The sequence below is a fragment of the Theropithecus gelada genome, chromosome 12 (genome assembly GCF_003255815.1).
Source record: "Theropithecus gelada isolate Dixy chromosome 12, Tgel_1.0, whole genome shotgun sequence".
Taxonomy (NCBI): Eukaryota; Metazoa; Chordata; class Mammalia; order Primates; family Cercopithecidae; genus Theropithecus; species Theropithecus gelada.
Window position 1 is genome coordinate 77,216,608 of NC_037680.1, and position 17,661 is coordinate 77,234,268.

Here is a 17,661-nt window from a genome sequence, read left to right on the forward strand (position 1 = left end):
TGCCTGGCATATACTTAAGTACTGAATAAAGGTTAGCTATTACCCACAGTTACACACACACGTGCATGTGCACACACACGTATACATTTAGATTGTATCTCAAGCCCGATCCACCTGGCAGCAGAAACTCAGTCCTCCTCAACTGAGAGGAAACTCAAAGTTCTTGTAGCAGCTTAGAAGAACAATAGCCTTGGGACTGACGCTCACCTTAGGCATCCCTGTCTGCTCTATTACCTATCTTTGTTCCTGGCATCTCTGCCAAGAGTTTCAAAGGACTGTTTTGAAATACTCCACCTGAACATTACTTACTTTGTTTGTTTGTTTTTGTTGTTTTTGTTTTTTGGGGTTTGTTGTTGATTTTTGTTTTTTGGGGGGTTTTTGTTTGTTTGTTTGTTTTTGCATTGCTGTGATAAGAGCTCGACTCCGAAGGCAGGGAGTCCTCACTGATACATGAAGAGCAAGAAAAGAAATTGCATGTGGAATGCACATCAGCTCATAGTTCAAATTGTCCTGACATAACAGGAACATGACTCTTTTCTAGTACTTTACAATTCCCATGGAGTGTTTGCTTACATCATCTACAAACTGGTGACCCTTAAATTGGCATCTCCTGACCTCCTGATTCCTATGTCCGACTGACATGTGCACTTGGAAGTCAAAAAGGTCCAAGAGAGAACTTTCAATTCCCCCAGTCTTCTCATCCCAGCAAAAGGCACCAACTTTCACCCTGTTGTTCAATTCACAAATCTAGGATTCATCCTTGAGTCGTCTCTTTCCTTTACCCCTCCCATCTAATCTATCAACCGGTCCAGTTGGATCTACTTCCAAAATTTATGCCAAGACTTTCACCTTTTCTCCATCTCTGATGCCACCATCCTATACCCTAGTCCAAGCCACCATCACCTCTAGCCCAGGGTACACAAAAATGGCTTCAGATCTAACCTGTAACTGCCCTCCTACCAGCAATAGTACATTCTCTGTGCAATGGAATGCTCTACTGTAAATAACATCATGTTGCATCCTAGCTGAAAACTCTCTGATAGCTTCCCTTCCCACTAGATCCCTCCAAGACCCTTGTCCTGGCCACCAAAATGTCTCTGACTTTCTGTCAACACACCTTCCCCAACTCCCCACACTCAGTTGTGCTGACCTCCTTTCTGACACACCAAGCTCCTTTCCTCCTGGGGGCCGCTGTACTTGCTGCTCTTATCCCATGCCTTCTCTTGGTGAGCTTGTCCTTTAGGACTCAGCTCGAGTGCATGCCCGTACTGACTACCTAAAACTAAACTAGTCTCTCAAGTCACCTTGTGTCACCTTACCCTGTCTCCAACAACTATTTTTTTAATTTTAAAAAAGTTACTTTTATTTACTAGTCCTTGGCTTTGTAGACATTCTCCTGGCGAAACCGGTCTTAGACTCCAAAGGAAACACGTGAAGATACTGGTTTGACTCGTTCATGAAAGAGAAAGACACAGTGCTGCCCAGAGCTGCTGAAAATGTTCGTGGGTTGGGCGGGGGGAGCCCTGGTTGGTATTCCTGGTCTGGCAGTGCAGCTATAAACCACCCACATCAGGCTGCCACTGTCAGTTTGGGCTTCCTTGGAGCCGACAGGCATCCAAGTAATTACTCTAACATATCTGCTCTTTAAAAGAACAGAAAACAAACACACTCTATCCCAGTGAAGGCTGTGTGTGTGTGTGAGTGTGTGTGTGTGTATGTGTGTGTCATGATGCCTTCCCTTCCCCATTCTGATGAGCTGATTTTTTTCGTGAACGGAAGAAAGGTAAGTTTTTGACATGATTATTATGAATTTTCATGTATCAGGGTTGAAAGTCAAGCTTTTTTCACTGTGATGCCACTTCTTATTTCTTTAATCTTTCTCTTCTGTTATTTTCCAGTCATATATAGTGGTATGAATTTGAACATAGGCTGTTAGTTTAAGTTTCGGTGTAAAATTATTAAAGTGTGGGGGCTTGTGTTTGCTTTTAATTTTTCTTTTGAATCCAAAAAGAACTCTTTTACTTGTTATAGTGGGAGTGATATCTGACAGCTGAGCCTCAGGGCACAGTTGTAAAAACCTGTTATCCCCTCTTCATTTGGATATTAGCTCTACCTGAGTTCACAGCCCTGTTTTCATAGAAGGTATACATGACACTGAGAATGATAATGGCAAAGAACTCTCAGATGATTTTGTTTTGCCTTAATACATTCCCACAGGCCAACTGATTCACCTAGAGGTCGATGCATCCCTGGCCTGGGCAATACCAAAAGTCAGTAATTTCCCCACCAATAAGAGAGGTGGCAATGTGAATGCTTAGCTTGTGCCAGATGTTCTCAACTCGGTGCTGTAATGAGTAAATGAAAAGTTTGAGGTGCTTTCAAGTCAGGATGCATATCTAATTGTTTGAGACAATTAGAAGAAAACTAGAGAAATAATAAAAGTAGAAAGTTATTTTAGAAAGTAATTTGTTGTAATGGGATGGGCGTGGTGGCTCACGCCTGTAGTTCCAGCAGTTTGGGAGGCCGAGGAAGTCGGATCACTTGAGGTCAGGAGTTTGAGACCAGCCTGGCCAATATGGTGAAACACTGTCTCTACTAAAAATAAAAAATAAAAAAAAAAATTAGCTGGCAATCCCAGCTACTCTGGAGGCTGAGGCAGGAGAATCACTTGAACCCAGGAGGCGGAGGTTGCAGTGAGCCAAGATTGTACCATTGGGAATTTTGCCTGTCAAATAGCAAAAAATAGTCGTGTTTAGGAAGCTTGTGAACTAATAAACGAAAAAATGAAAGAGAAAGGACAGAACAAAGAAAGCATGAGGTTAGTGATCCTGAGTGACCTGAAGCCAACTGGAACATCAGAAAAATAATTGCTGGTGACAATTTGCAACAAATCCATACCTGGAATATTGTATCGGATAAATGGATGTCTTTATAGCACAGCATAGTGTCATCAGGCCATGCTCCCCCAGTGTGGTGGGGGCAGGATGAAGGCATAGTAGACCCGGCATGCTTATCATCAACCCCTACCCTCTGTCTTGTTCCAACCTTGAAATAATTTCCACTGCCACACAATTGTGGTGTTAGAGAAAATACAACTATAAAGCTTTGATTTGCGTCTGCGGTGCCACTGTACTTAGTCCCTTACACACACAAGATTTAGAGCGGAAGGTTGCTGAGCGCATCTCTGACTGAGTAAATCTTCTGAGGACTTGAAAGGAAACTTAGAAATAGGAGGCAATGTATGAAGAAATCATGTGGTTTGTTGCCTTTTTCTGAGATGGTAAAAATAAAAAGAATGATGTCCTCTTTCTCTGGGTTCAGTGTTGCTACCCTTCCAGGCAAGTTTCTGTAATCGCTTCCCTAAGTTCTTGTGCTTATACCCAACATGAGAACTGCCTGTATTCCTCCAGGGCCAAGGAGGGCAGATGTGCCCACTGTAGTCCACTGGCAGGAGCAGCCTGGAGCAAGATGTGAGGGGCAAAGCCGCAGTTCATATCCCCTGCACTGGCACTCCCACCTCACTGGGGGAACAGGAGTGGCTCCCTGGGACATGCTCAGTCAGTGGCAGAGGCAGGGAAGCAAAACCCTGTATTTTAGAAATCTCCGGCTCACCTTTTTGATGACTTTCTGTGGCCATGAGTTATCTGAGTCCTTTTAGAAATTCAGTGTCTCTGTGCATCTGTTCCCATTTGGGTCCAGATACAAATGGACCCAAAGCCAAGGAGGAAAAACAATCTGGAATTTATAATTGTCATGTATATTAGAAAATTCAGAGACATTGGAATAATATTCCACTATTTCTTCAAAATTCTACTTCCACGTGTTAACAAAAGGTTTTTTTGTTGTTGTTGTTGTTATTTTTTTCCTGTAAAGTCACCACCTATCGTAAGGTGCCACTACACTCCAGCCTGGGCGACAGAGTGGGACTCCGTCTCGAAAACAAAAACAAAACAAAAACAAACAAACAAACAAATTTCTGATGTATGGGTTGTCTTTGACCTAAGTAGAGTTGCCAGAGTCAGCATATAAACATACAGCACACCAGTTAGATTTGAATTTGAATGCAGGGGAAATGCCTATACTTAAATATTATTCATTGTTTATCTGAAATTAAAATGTCATTGAGCATCCTATCAAAAACATGACTCCGAAACAATGGACCGAATTGCCCTAACTTGTTAATATTATCCTCATAAACTCTCTGATCTCATTTCACAATGTAGGTGATAGAGAGGAATGCTGATCCTGAAGTAAACCTACTGTTCTACGTGAGGAAAAGACGTATCCTTTTATTTTACTGTAGTCTGTCTGGACTGGGCAGTAAGAGGGAACATGCTGAGACTTATCTAGGAAGTTGCCTGTGTTTGGTCTAGATAAACAGCCTCGTGTTCCATTTGTACAGTCTAGCTGGAGTGCAGAGAATGCATCTAAATGTGATAGATTCATTTGTTATTTGTTGTATTTTTTACTTGAACAAAACCCAAAATAATCATCCAGTGAACCATGAGTGTCCTCACTTTGGAAAGAGCTTTATGGCCTTTGAGCCCCGAGGTCACCCTGATGACAGCTTCATATTCAGAGGTGTTAATATAAAAAATGTCTAGCCAAGCTTTTGTCCAGCCAAATGTTCAGGGGTGCATGTCACTGACAATAGCGTCCCACAAAGACGTTTCACTGACTGGTCCCATCTCATTTCATAAACCTCATCAGAGGAAACAAACTTTTATAAATATATTTCAAAATTCCAAAGTGTAGCTAATATACTCCCAGCTCTCCACCACTGGTCTTGACTCCCCATTCCTCCAAGACCTGCAATAGACCTTTGGTGAATGCTTCTTCCTGAAGAATTCTGGATTTTGGGTACAACTATAAAGGAGTAGGAGGGAGTGGTTGTGGTTATACGAATCTGTCTATGAGACAACATCATGCAGAACTACACACAACACATACATACGTGAGTGCTATATGAGAGGTGAAATTTGAATAAGTTCTATAATCTAGTTATCAGGATTGTACCAGTGTCAATTTCCTGGTTTTGATGTCGTGCTGTAGCTCTGTGGGATTTTATCAGCTGGGGGAAGCCGGAGGATGGGTATATAGGACAGCTGGTACTATTTTTGCAACTCCCTGTGAGACTAAAGTTATTTCAAAATAATAAGTTAGTAATACATACTTACTGAGCACCTACAAAGTGCCATGCTCTGTGTTAGGCTCTAGGGATCCAGTGGTGAACAAGAGAGTATTATCCCCTCTCTCTATCCTTTTGTCTCCCAACATAAACATCTAAAAACACTATTTCATTGCTCTCTATTCTTTCCTTGCCAAACTTATTTAAGAAATGGTTTGTACCTGATGCTTCATTTTCTTTCCAGACTTCATCTCTCACGACTTAACTCCTTGTAGTCCCATTTCCTACCCTATCATTTTACTACTCTGTAGGGGACTGCCTCCTAATGTCCCAATCCACTCACATTCCAGACAGGCTGAATCCCCACTCCCTGCTCCTCCTGTTTCCCATATACCCAGCCTCAACAGCTCAATAGTCAGCCAGCTCTGCCACTCCCCTTTCATATCATTCCTAAATCCACTACATTCTTTGCCATGCTTTCTCTAGACATTATAAAAAGAAGACATTCATCTATATTGGGAGCGAGCTGAAATTTCACAGACTCCCGAGTAAACGTGGCCAGAACCAGCTTCAGGCAAAACCAACCCTCAGCCTCCCATTTCCCCATCTTTCCCGTACCCCCTATCTACCTTTCTTTCTGGTGCCTAATATAAATAAGTAGTTCTGGGCAAACAAGACTCACCTGGCACTTTCAGCCTCCAACTTTTGATTAGAGTCAATAGTTCTGGGCTGGGGTCAGGGATATTATTTTTAACTTGTTTCTCTAGTGGGTGGTTTGGATGAATGGCTAGTATATGAGGAATGAATATTGGTGGATAAAGAACTCAGTGATGAATGACCAGATTCCATTGTAAATCCAGGTTCCGCTGCACACATTGGCTGCCCCGTTTAGTCTCAGGACAACTTCTACATATACTGTGGGGCTGTGAATCTTGGGGGCACTAAGAAAGTTCTCCTACATAAAGGATCAAGAAACACATTTCTGGCCAGGCACAGTGGTTCACACTTATAATCCCTGCTCTTTGGGAGGCCAAGGCGGGTGGATCAGTTGAGGCCAGAAGTTTGAGACCAGCCTGACCAACATGGCCAAACCCCGTCTCTACTAAAAATACAAAAACTTAGCCAGGTGTGGTGGCGCATGGCTATAGTCCCAGCTACTAAGGAGGCTGAGGCTGGAGAATCTCTTGAACCCTGGAGGCAGAGGTTGCAGTGAGCCGAGATTGTGCCACTACACTCCAGCCTGGGCAACAGAGTGAGACTCCATCTCAAAAATAAAAACAAAAACAAAACAAAACAAAACAAACAATTTCTGATGTATGGGTTGTCTTTGACCTAAGTAGAGTTGCCAGAGTCAGCATGTAAACATACAGTACACCCAGTTAGATTTGAATTTGAATGCAGGGGAAATGCTTATCCTTAAATATTATTCATTGTTTATCTGAAATTAAAATGTCATTGAGCATCCTATACATTGTCTAGCAAGCTTACCTAGGATGAGTCAACAGAAGATAGAAGTAACTGAGTCAGGCACTTCTATTGAGGGTGGAGGGAGGGGGCATCAAACTAGCTGTTGGGGGTCCAGGGGAGAACACAGCTTCACAAAGCTGTTTGAAGGTCTGATCAAGGGAGAAGTGACCTCCATCTTTGAGCCAGATAGCACCTGGGTTCTTTGATTGGAAATTTCAGGACACCAAAAGGAGAAATAAAGAATTTCTTTGCATTCCACACCCTATTCAGTAGGCCCTTTAACTGAGGTATGACCCACATTACTTTTAACCTCCTAACTGCAGGTAAAAAGCAGGACTTGCCAGAGCAGTCCAGCGCCCAGAGGTGACATCGCTGGCTCAAGTTGGGGACCAAAGAACAGAGGACAGGGATGTGCAGCCCTTCTAGAATGCTGCAGAAAATTCTCAACTCCTTGCCGCAGCTACCAGGAGTATCCTGACCCTGTATTATCTCTTCATGGGCAGCCATTTCCAAGATGAAAATTAATCTTAACCTCTACCCAAGCCAATGATAACCTCCACCCATAAAATGCTTTTTAAACTTCACCCAGAGAAGGTTTCAAGCGAATTCCAGTATATGTTTATAGAACCTAAAGCAGGAGATTTACATATAGTATTTGTTCTCCCTTTGTATGCAAACACCTTACAGGAAAAAAGATACATAGTGATTGTTGACATAACTGGTTCAGGAGCCATGGTTATTAAATTAATAATGTCTAGTTCCATAAAAATATAATAGCATTACACTGCAGTACTAGGAAAAGTTAAGCCTCACAGGGGAAATTTTTCTAAGTTCTGCACACAAACCACATCCCACCACCTCTACAGCAATAATGTTACATGGGTTCAGAATCCATTGTCCACAACTCAGAATTCAGCAGGTTTTTTCACAACTCATTTGGATGCAAACCCCAACCTAACTGGCATGAGGCTCTATGTAGTTTTCCCGTATCCTACTTAATGTGACTGTGCACATGTTTCACTGAGGAGACATCAATATGTTTGATTACAAGGTGCTGCCCTAGACCAGCTGGGAGTGCTATATTATTACCTTTCTAAAATCTGAACGATTTTAAATTCAGAAATGCATCTGGACTTGAGGTTTTCAGACAAGGCAGAGGAGGCCTGCAAGGATTTCTTCTTACCTTTCATCAGTGAGCTCATTCATAAGGAAAAGCTGAACAATCTCTCTAAGCAAGAAACCATGGCCAACTTGGTACAAGACTCAAGAAAACATGTTGCTTGTTATAAGTATGCAAGGGGGAAAATGTAGAAATCAAAGCAGTCTGGGCCCCTCCTTTTCCTTGACTCCCTTCCTTTGAGTTCGTCTTACAGGCACTAAATATTCCTGTGGAGGAGGAGGCTGCGGTGCCTGTACAGTAATGGTGTCAAGATACAACTCCACGACCAAGGCGATCCAGTATCCTTTGGGTTGGCATCAGCCCCTGCCTGCTCTGGGCATGCCTGGGAAGGGTGTGGAACTGCCACTTTTCTTGTCAATGTGCCTTGCGCCCCTCTTCTCTCCAGGTGGCTAATGCACTCATGCTGCCTCTAGGCCTGCTCTCCCTATAACTTCCCAAACTCCAGATCTTTCCACAGACGTTCTTCCCATCAGAATGTATCTACCTTGTGTGCCTGTCTATCAGGCTCTGCTCTTTACTGCTGTAAAAACATTTAATTTGCTTCTGAGTAGGAGATTTCAGGGTAAGATTAGGCAAGAATGGCTTAACACAAAGAAATTACCAGGAACATCTTGATGCTGTATTCTCTCTTCATGGTCAGCAATTTCCAAGATGAAGATTAAATCTTAACCTCAACCCAAGCCAGTTGTAGTCCTGGTGGAAGAGTCAGGTATGCAACATATACTAAGAAGAGTTGCTTGCCTGGAAAGGCTGAATGAGACCTTAAATCATGCTGCATGATTGAGTCAGCATCTCCTTGACCTAAAAATGTAGTTTTGCTCACTGATTGAATGTGGTGATGGAGTTGTCTAGCATGAGTCCCAAGTTTTTGCCTTAGGTGCCTAGATGGTGCCATTCACAAATTAGGGAATTTGGAAGAGGAGGAGCAGGGAGGGGAAAGCGGTAAGTTTAGCTATAGAGTAATTATGGGACACCTACAAGGGATTGTCCAACAGGCATCAAGATAGACAGGCCTGTTACTTAGAGAAGAGATCTCATCTGGAGCTATGACTTATTGGAAGTTATTTATAACTTCAATATGTATTGAATGCTTATGGTGTACCAGGCACTGTTCAAAGAAGCTCACATATGTTATCATATTTAGACCTCAAAACAACTTTGAGACGGGCGTTATGATCACTCACACTAAAAAAAAAAAAAAAAAAAAAAAAAAGAGGAAACTAAGACAAAGAGTTAAATAACTTGCTCAAGGTTTCACAGGCCAGGTAATGGCAAAGACAGGTTTTCAGCCCAGGCCACCTGGAAGGTAACAGGAACTGTGGGAGAGCATATAAGAGTAGGATACTATAGAACAACAAAAAGAAAAATGGGCAAAGAAAGAAGGCCTCACAAAGGAGACCAACAAGAAGTAGGCAGAGTTGAAGGAAGAACATTAAGAGGAGAAAGCTCCAAAAAGACAGAGATGGTCACTATTATGAAACACTAGGAGTGGTCCCGGGACATTGGATTGCTCCCAGAGCAATGACAACTGAATGGTGGAGCTGGAAGGGAAGGTACAGTTGGTATAGACGTGACTGGAAGGCAAGGAAGCCGTAGACAGCTCTTGAAGAAATGACCAAGAAAGGAAAGAAAATTGGGCCAATGTTGGAGGGCACACAGGTTTTGGATTTTTTTTTAGCATAGAAAACATTTGAATTTATTTCTAAAGGCAGGGAATTTGGGGAAATGAGAAGCCTAGACAGGAAGAGGGTAGGAGGACCATTGATGATGGGGCAAATCTATGTGGCGCCAAGAGTAGATGGGATCCAGAGATCGGGGGAAAGGGAGGAAGAAGGGTTCTGTACACTCTGGGCCTTGTGGAGGTAAGACTGATTGCAGATATGAGTGGCCACAGGCTAGGGGTGGAGGGAGCTCATGCCTCTATTCCCTACATGAGGTATAAGGGCAAGACTGAGGAGAGCAATGAGCACGGGAAGAGTCATTGAGAGAAAAGGCAGAGGGAGGCGAGATCAAAAGGAAACAGATCTTAACAGGGAGGGAAGTGGAGGACATGAAAAACAAAGATGTATCTGTTGCATGAGGTAGCTGGGGCCCACCCTCGTTCTGTGCACTAAGCACTCTTCCAGGGTCCCTAGCTAGTTGGCTGGGTGGCTTCCAAACAGCTTTGTTGATTGGAAGGGGTAGGGAAACCACGATCAACACTCTATCTTTTTTTCAAAAGAGTAGCATTCATGCTCCCAGCCTGGGTAGGGAAAGAAAGGAAACATTCCCTGGGAAAGGGGCAATTTCCCATACCTGAAAAGAGGCTGGGACTTAGCCTGAGTGGGAATGAAGAAGCTAAATTTAACTAATGAAGCCTGGACTCCATTCCTAAGCAGGGAGATGGGAATCTGGTACTAGCCAATCTGCCATGCCATTAACACAGGCGCCAGGATAGGAGAGATGGTCAAGGCAAGGCACAAAACAGTGACTTTTATACTTGGCCATTCCTCAGTTGGAATCATCCGAAGAGCTTTAAAAAGTGATTAATTGATCCCTCACCAGAAGTTCTGTTTAATTGGACTAGGGCACAATCAGAATATCTACAGTTTTTAGAGCTTTCCATGGTTAAGAACAACAGGGCTAAGCTACCCCACGGTGGTTTACTAAGTCAGTAGATTATTTTTATGGTGAATAAAAGGCTTCCTTTCCCTGGAATGAGAAAAAAAAAATGGAGAATGAGGGTGTCTTGAAGGTCCTACACAAGGTCTTCATTATTCTTTTCTTCCATTTCTTTCTGCCATTCTGCACCAGTCACACCTAAGTTTTTTCTTGGGCACATCCACAAATTTACGGTTTTCTATCTAGCCTGCTCTTATTCTCAGGGAAATACAGTCTCCTGACTCTCCTGGACTGAAATAACTCCCGAGCTGTTACCCACTCCCCATGATTCCAATGTGTTCTCTTTACCTAATCCCATCACAGCCATTATCCAGCAACGGCGTGCCTGGTACCCATCTGTTCTCTGTATGGGGCTGCAGTCACCACCGTGGAAGGTGTGGGAAGCATCAAAACCAGGATTCACCCTGTGCAGGTAAGAGCAGAATGCAGTCTGGACCAGCTGATGGCATCCCACGTAGTCTAATGTACTCCATTTAGGTCACCACCTTTGAACTCCCTTATGCTTTTAAATTCTCATTTTGTAAGATTCAGTGCTCCATAGCTACAGATCTTTTCAGAGATCTTGTCAAGATCCTTTCATTGATTTTAATATATCTCAAACCCAAGACTTTCTCAGCCCTATCCTTGCCCTAAAGTGAAAAAAGAACAATCCAGTTTGACAAGAGAAGAAAATGAGACAACAAATCAGAAGTTTATGGAAAAAAACTAGTTGTCCACTCCATTTCAAAATTACTAAATTCTGATGGAGAAGCCAGTTATGTGTACAAATACTCCCCAGGTGCTCTCCAGATGTCTGACAAGTAAACATACAATATGTTACAATGAAACACAAACTAAAATAACGAAGCGTTTACTAAAACCTCGAAAACTTTTAAAAGAAATGGTAATGCAATTGCTATATACTAGAATAGGAACTTCTGCAAAGGTTGAGTTTTAAAGGCAATATATAGAAAAATTAATTATAAACAGCCATATTTTCCCATGAGATTCCTTCTCTTGGAAGACTGTGGTTAGAACACAAAGCTCTCCTTTCAAGAGCTTTCTACGATGACAATGTCTTACCTTTGATGGGCACTTGTTAACAGTAGAAGGTATTTTTAAAATTAGAATCCTTTTTAAAAAAATTATTATGGATACGTAAAAGTTGTACATGTTTATGGGGTACATGTGATATTTTCATACAAGCATGTACAATATGCAATGATCAAATCAGAGTAAATGGTGTCCATCACCTCAAACATTTATCATGTATTTGTGTTAGGAACATTCTAATCATACTCTCTTTGTTCTTTTGAAATACACAATAAAATATTGTTAACTGTAGTCACCCTATTGTGCTACCAAACACTAGATCTTATTCCTTCTATCTAACTGTACTTTGGACTCCTTCTTTATATCCCCCTCTCCACTACCCTTCCCAGCTTCTGGTAACCATCGTTTTACTCTTTATCTCCATGAGTCCAATTTTTTTTTTTAGCTCCCACATATGAGCAAAAGCATGTGATATTTATCTTTCTGTGCCTGGCTTATTTCACTTAACAAAACATCCTCCTGTTCCATCCACATTTTTGCAAATGACAGGATCTCATTACTTTTTACAGCTGAATGATATTCCATTGTGTATATGTACAGCATTTTCTTTTTCCAGTGTTAAAAGAAAACTTCAGACAAATTAAATTTAACAGAGTTTAACTGAGCAAGGAAAAAAAATGATTCGCAAATTGGGCAGCCTCCAGAGTCACAGCAGATTTAGAGAGACTCTAGGGATGCCTTGTGGTCAGAGCAAATTTATAGACAAAAAAAGGAAAGTGATGTGCAGCAATGGAAGTGAGCTACAGAAACAGCTGGATTCAGCTGGGTTGGTTACAGGTTGGCTTTTTGAACACAGTTTGAACAGTCAGCAGTGTATGAGTGGTTGAAGCGTGGCTGCTGAGATTGGCTGGGACTCAGCTACTGTTGCAGTAGCATACTTCTAAGTTAGGTTTTCAGTCTTGTCTATTGCTAAGTTAGGTTACTGTTCCTCCACAAGAACTCAAATATGGAAGTATGGACATTTCTCAGGCCATATTTAGTTCAATTTAACACCATTTATGTGTTGGTGGACACTTATTAATAGATTGATTCCATACCTTAGCTATTGTAAATAGTGCTGCAGTGAACATAGGAGTGAAGATATCTCTTTGATATACTGATTTCCTTTCTTTTGGGTATATCCCTAGCAGTGGGATTGCTGGATCATATGGTAGCTCTATTTTTAGTTGTTTGAGGAACCTCCAAACAGTTCTCCGTACTGGTTGTACTGAGATTCCCACCAACAGTGTATGAGGGTTCTCCTTTCTTAACAGAAGGTATTAATTAAGTCATTTTACTCTCTAAATCCTGTTTTCTTTATCTGTGAACTAGAAAGTGTAATTTAGAGGAACAAGTAAAATACTCTCAAGCCATGTTCATGTGAGTTTTGGTCCTTACTGTAATTAATTGTGTGACCTTGGGTGATTTTCTTGACTTTTCTTCATCTTCAAAATTAGGGTAATAATGGTATCTACTTTAGAGGATGGTTATGAGAATAAATGAATAGTCATAATAATAGGTGTCTTTCAGCCATAAACTTAATGACTTTCTTTCTCATTAAGATCTTATCCCACACTTGACTCATCCCCTTAACAGTCATAAAAGCACTCTATGCTGTACTGGTCAGATTTCTTTCTCTCAAATCTTGATAGTACAGATGATAGATTTGTTAAGTAGTACCCTGCAGCAAGCTTGTACTGGCTCATAAAAACCAGTAATAAATTTTGCTTGTACTGGCTCGTGAAAACCAATGATAAATTTTCAGGAATTTTGCAAGCCAGTCTTGGAACACAGCCATTAATAAAAATTAAACTATATAAACTTACAATTAAATAATTTATATAATAATACCAGCCATAGTGGAAATATTTATACTACAAAAATTGACAGAAAATACAAATCAGGACTTCTTTTTCCTTCAGAAGAGCCCGCTGTTAAATATTCCCCAGCATATTTACAGCACGTTAACATGCCACATCTGAATCTTGTCAAGATTCTTGTCAAGAAACTTGCCATCTAGCAATAAGTCCAACACAGCCATACTTTCCTCTCACATTTGAACAATGGCTGTCCTTTCCTTTGAGCCACAGGTGAAGTCTTTGGCTTTCATTTTAGGAGCCATGCTGTTTGGAAAATGTGTATTTGAAAACATTTGAATCACACTCAAGCCGGCCAGCTGAGCACCCTGAGAGGCATAGGACTGACACAGAGGGACCCCCAGAGCCATGGCTCACATCTATATCTTCGTGGCATAGGGTCTCTGTATAGAGTAGACAAAGTACATTGCCTTTTCTCACTCTCCTTTTTCATTGTTTTGTATGTTCTGTCATTATATTTGAGTGTATAAAGTTATATGTGCATAAATTATGTGACTAGCATGCTGCTAAATAGCACTTCACCATTCTCAAAGCATTCATATTGATTGTGGTATTTAATTAATAACAACTTCTATCATATAGATGGAGAAAGGTATAAAAATGACTTGCCAGAGACTACATTAAATGATTTGTACACCTTCATTCATTTATTCCTATAACCATCCTGTAAAGTAGATACCATTATTATCCTAATTTTAAAAATGAAGAAAAGTCAAGTAAATCACTCAAGGTCACACAATGAATGAGTTGAAGTAAGGACTAAAACTCACATGAACATGGCTTCAGAGCATTTTACTTCTTCCCCTAAATTATACTTCCTACTTCACAGATAAAGAAACGAGGATCCAAAGAATAAAGTGACTTAATTAATACCTGCCACTAGGCTGTTCTTGAGGACAAAAATAATATGCATATGGTTCCAAGAAATAAAAGTATTTTTCTTCCAGGATACACCTTTCATCTTTTACCCTGAAGTTATTTCTGGAAAGCTAAATATGTAAGCTCCACTGCTTATTGTTGTTCAAGGTAGAGAAGCAAGAGGTCTAAAGCATGAATGATGTACATTGTCTCCCAGGAAAGACTTGCCAAGTGTCATGGCATGCAGTGTGGATTCTGCAGCCCAGGGATGGTGATGTCCATCTACACACTGCTGAGGAATCACCCGGAGCCAACCCCTGAGCAGATCACCAAAGCTCTGGGAGGTGAGCTTTCTGGAACCTCTGCAGGCAGAGCCCAGGTTAGAAAGTGCCCAAGTAACTAAAGAAGGGTGTCCCAGGCCATGGAGAGAAGTTGCAGCACAGCTTTGGGGTTCCAGGCACCTGGCCAACAGGTAGGCCTCTGTAGGAACTGTCTTGACGCAAGTCCTTTCTACTTTGTCTTAGCAACAGTGATGCCAGAAATTGGGGTGATACTGATTTCCTCACAAAACTTTTTCCTCTAGTAAAGCCCTTTGTAACTCCGCAAAGGCATTGAAATGGGCTGTTTCTAATACTTTTAACATAATATTTTCCAAATGTGGAAATTTGGATAGTGTGGAAGAATAGAATGTTACTGTTTTTTTGTCTGTTTGTTTGTTTGAGACAGAGTTTTGCTCTTGTTGCCCAGGCTGGAGTGCAATGGTGCAATGCTAGAGTTATAAATGTTAGGTTCACTGATAATCTTCATGTTCACATTTTAAGAAAAACAATAATATAAAATAAAATTCAAATAAATGTAATTAGTATAAGCACATAAATTCTCAAATGATTAACTGGTTCAAATCATTGTTTCATTTAATCTTGTCTTTTCAAGACTAAGGGAATAGAAGAGAATTTTTGAATCATTTTTTCTCAGAATCAGAAGAATTTCTGTAATGTGTATAATTAGCTTTCTTTAGTGGGCCTTTAGTAGGGCTTGTAGACTGAACACTGACTATATGGCTAAAAACAAAAACTAAACAAAGCACCCTAGTGCTGGCTCACACCAGCCTTTAATGTTTGCTTACAATTTATCAGCAAGAAGGTGTTCACTGCCTCTTAAATACTTCTAGTTCATGTCATGTAGTTATCTTCTAGGCATTGTAGCTCCATCCTTCTACTCTAAAGAAGAATTCTAAGTTCACGGCCTTCTGTATTTTTTCTTCTTAGCAAAATGAAGAAACAGATTATTGTGTCTGCAGGCATTCTTGTATATGCCGTTTCTTCCTAAATTATCCTCATTATAATGAAAAGAAAGGAGTATACCTGTTACTCAGGTTTCATATGACTCACTGCATCAGGTTCTACAACACTTTACTTATAGATGTTTAAACCTGCCCAGTCCTCACATTGTTTCTAAAATGTTTAATCTGTAATTGAACATAATTTTATATTTACTTTTTGGTATAAAAATAATATACTCATATTACTCAAAATGTCCAAAAAATTAAAAAACAAGGAAAAACTCATTCCTAATTCTGCCACGAAGACACAACCACTGTCAAATACGTCTGTGTTTTCAGTCTTTTTTTATATATCGGTTTTGTTGCTTATTTTAAACACTTGTGACCATTATATATACATTTTTTAATTATATGTACAATTTAATAGTATAAGTATTTTCCAATGTTATTAAAACCTCTTCATTTGTATCATTCTTACTGGCTGCAAAATATGAAGACTTTTTTTTTTTAAAGACAGTTATTTCCCTCACCCTTTCCACCATATGTTGGAATTGTTGACCAGTTAAAACAATACCAGGTACTTACTGAACACCAACTGTGCTGTTCTAGAGAGGTTCAAAGACATCCAAGTCAACTTTACCTTCTTTAGGTAAAGCTAACCAAGGTTCTAAGATTCACTGAGGGAGACATACACACATAAATGACCCTACTCCTCAAGCATAGGGGATGCTAGGTCTACAGAAAGATCCAGACAGTAAATGGTACAGCTCTGGCCTGGGGTTTAGAGCAGACCCCATGGAGAAGGGGAATGGACGTCTTGAAAAATGTTTCCAGTCCCTCTTCCCCTAAGAAAGCACTTGAGCTGGGCACAGTGGCTCACACCTGTAATCCCAGCACTTTGGGGTGCTGAGGTGGGTGGATCACCTGAGGTCAGGCATTCGAGACCATCCTGGCTAACATGGTGAAACCTCGTTTCTACTAAAAATACAAAAAATTAGCCAGACGTGGTAGCATGTGCCTGTAATCTCAGCTGCTCGGGAGGCTGAGGCAGGAGAATCACTTGAACCCGGGAGGCAGAGGTTGCAGTGAGCCAAGATTGCGCCATTGCACTCCAGCTTGGGCAACAAGAGTGAAAAGAAAAAAGAAAGAAAGCACTTGACGGAGAAGAGACTCCATGAGAAAGGCTTGACTAAGTGCCACACATGAGATGTTATGAGGGTGGCAAGTATACGAGTTATAGGGTGGTAAGTATGTGATGTTATAGGGTGGCAGGTATGCCACTGCGCTGGAAATAAGACAAGAAGGAAAAAAAGCTTTGTGGTATTTAAGAAAGAAAATGTAATCACAAGGTCTATTTTTGAAGAATATCTCCAGGGGAAACATTTGTTCCAAAGAACCAACTGGCTGGGTTTAGGGAATAAAAAAGAATCTGATTACTAGCATAGTTATTTCTCTGAAAATATTAAGGACAGATATGCAATATATTGCTCTGTTATTCATTGAAACGTGATCCCTTCTTAACAGGTAATTTGTGCCGCTGCACTAGATACCGACCAATTGTAGAAAGTGGAAAAACTTTCTGTGTGGTAAGTTTTTAAAAAATTTCATTCTATTGCCTTAATACATTAATGAACCTTTGCATAAAATAATCTATTTCATTCAATAATTTCTGAAATAGCCCAACATTGAACTTTCTAATCACTGAAATTGCTTAAATGCCCATTGTTGGTATTTTCTTTAATCAACTCTTAGCATCTATCTTGTTTATAGCCCCAAATTTGGCGCTTTCCTAAGAAGTATAGTATATTGCCCATGACTTCAAGAAATGAATACTCGATTGAAGAAAATGAAACAGAAACAATAAAAGTGTAATTTCAAAGCAAGATTTTAAAAGTTCAATGTATCCTATATATTATATACATAAATTTCAAAGGAACCTGGATTAAATAGAATTAATGAATGAGAAGAAGAGAGATAGAGTCAACTTTACCTTCTTTAGGAGCCTAAGATTCATTGAGGGAGACATACACACAGGAACCTGGATTAAATAGAATTAATGAAATAGAATTAATGAATGAGAAGAAGAGAGATAGAGGGGACTTATTGGAGAAGCGGAGTTTTGAGCTAGGTCCTAAAG

General features: G+C 40.5%; 1 protein-coding gene across 1 annotated transcript in view; it reads left to right on the forward strand.

Moving 5' to 3' along the window:
- Positions 1-1,729: 1,729 nt before the first annotated feature.
- LOC112636356 (aldehyde oxidase 4-like) overlaps positions 1,730-17,661 on the forward strand; it is a 70,348-nt gene continuing 54,416 nt past the window's right edge. The window contains 6 exon segments of the mRNA XM_025404995.1: positions 1,730-1,783; positions 4,224-4,281; positions 7,957-8,053; positions 10,740-10,848; positions 14,460-14,586; positions 17,049-17,110. Coding sequence (XP_025260780.1) covers positions 1,730-1,783; positions 4,224-4,281; positions 7,957-8,053; positions 10,740-10,848; positions 14,460-14,586; positions 17,049-17,110 — 507 coding nt within the window.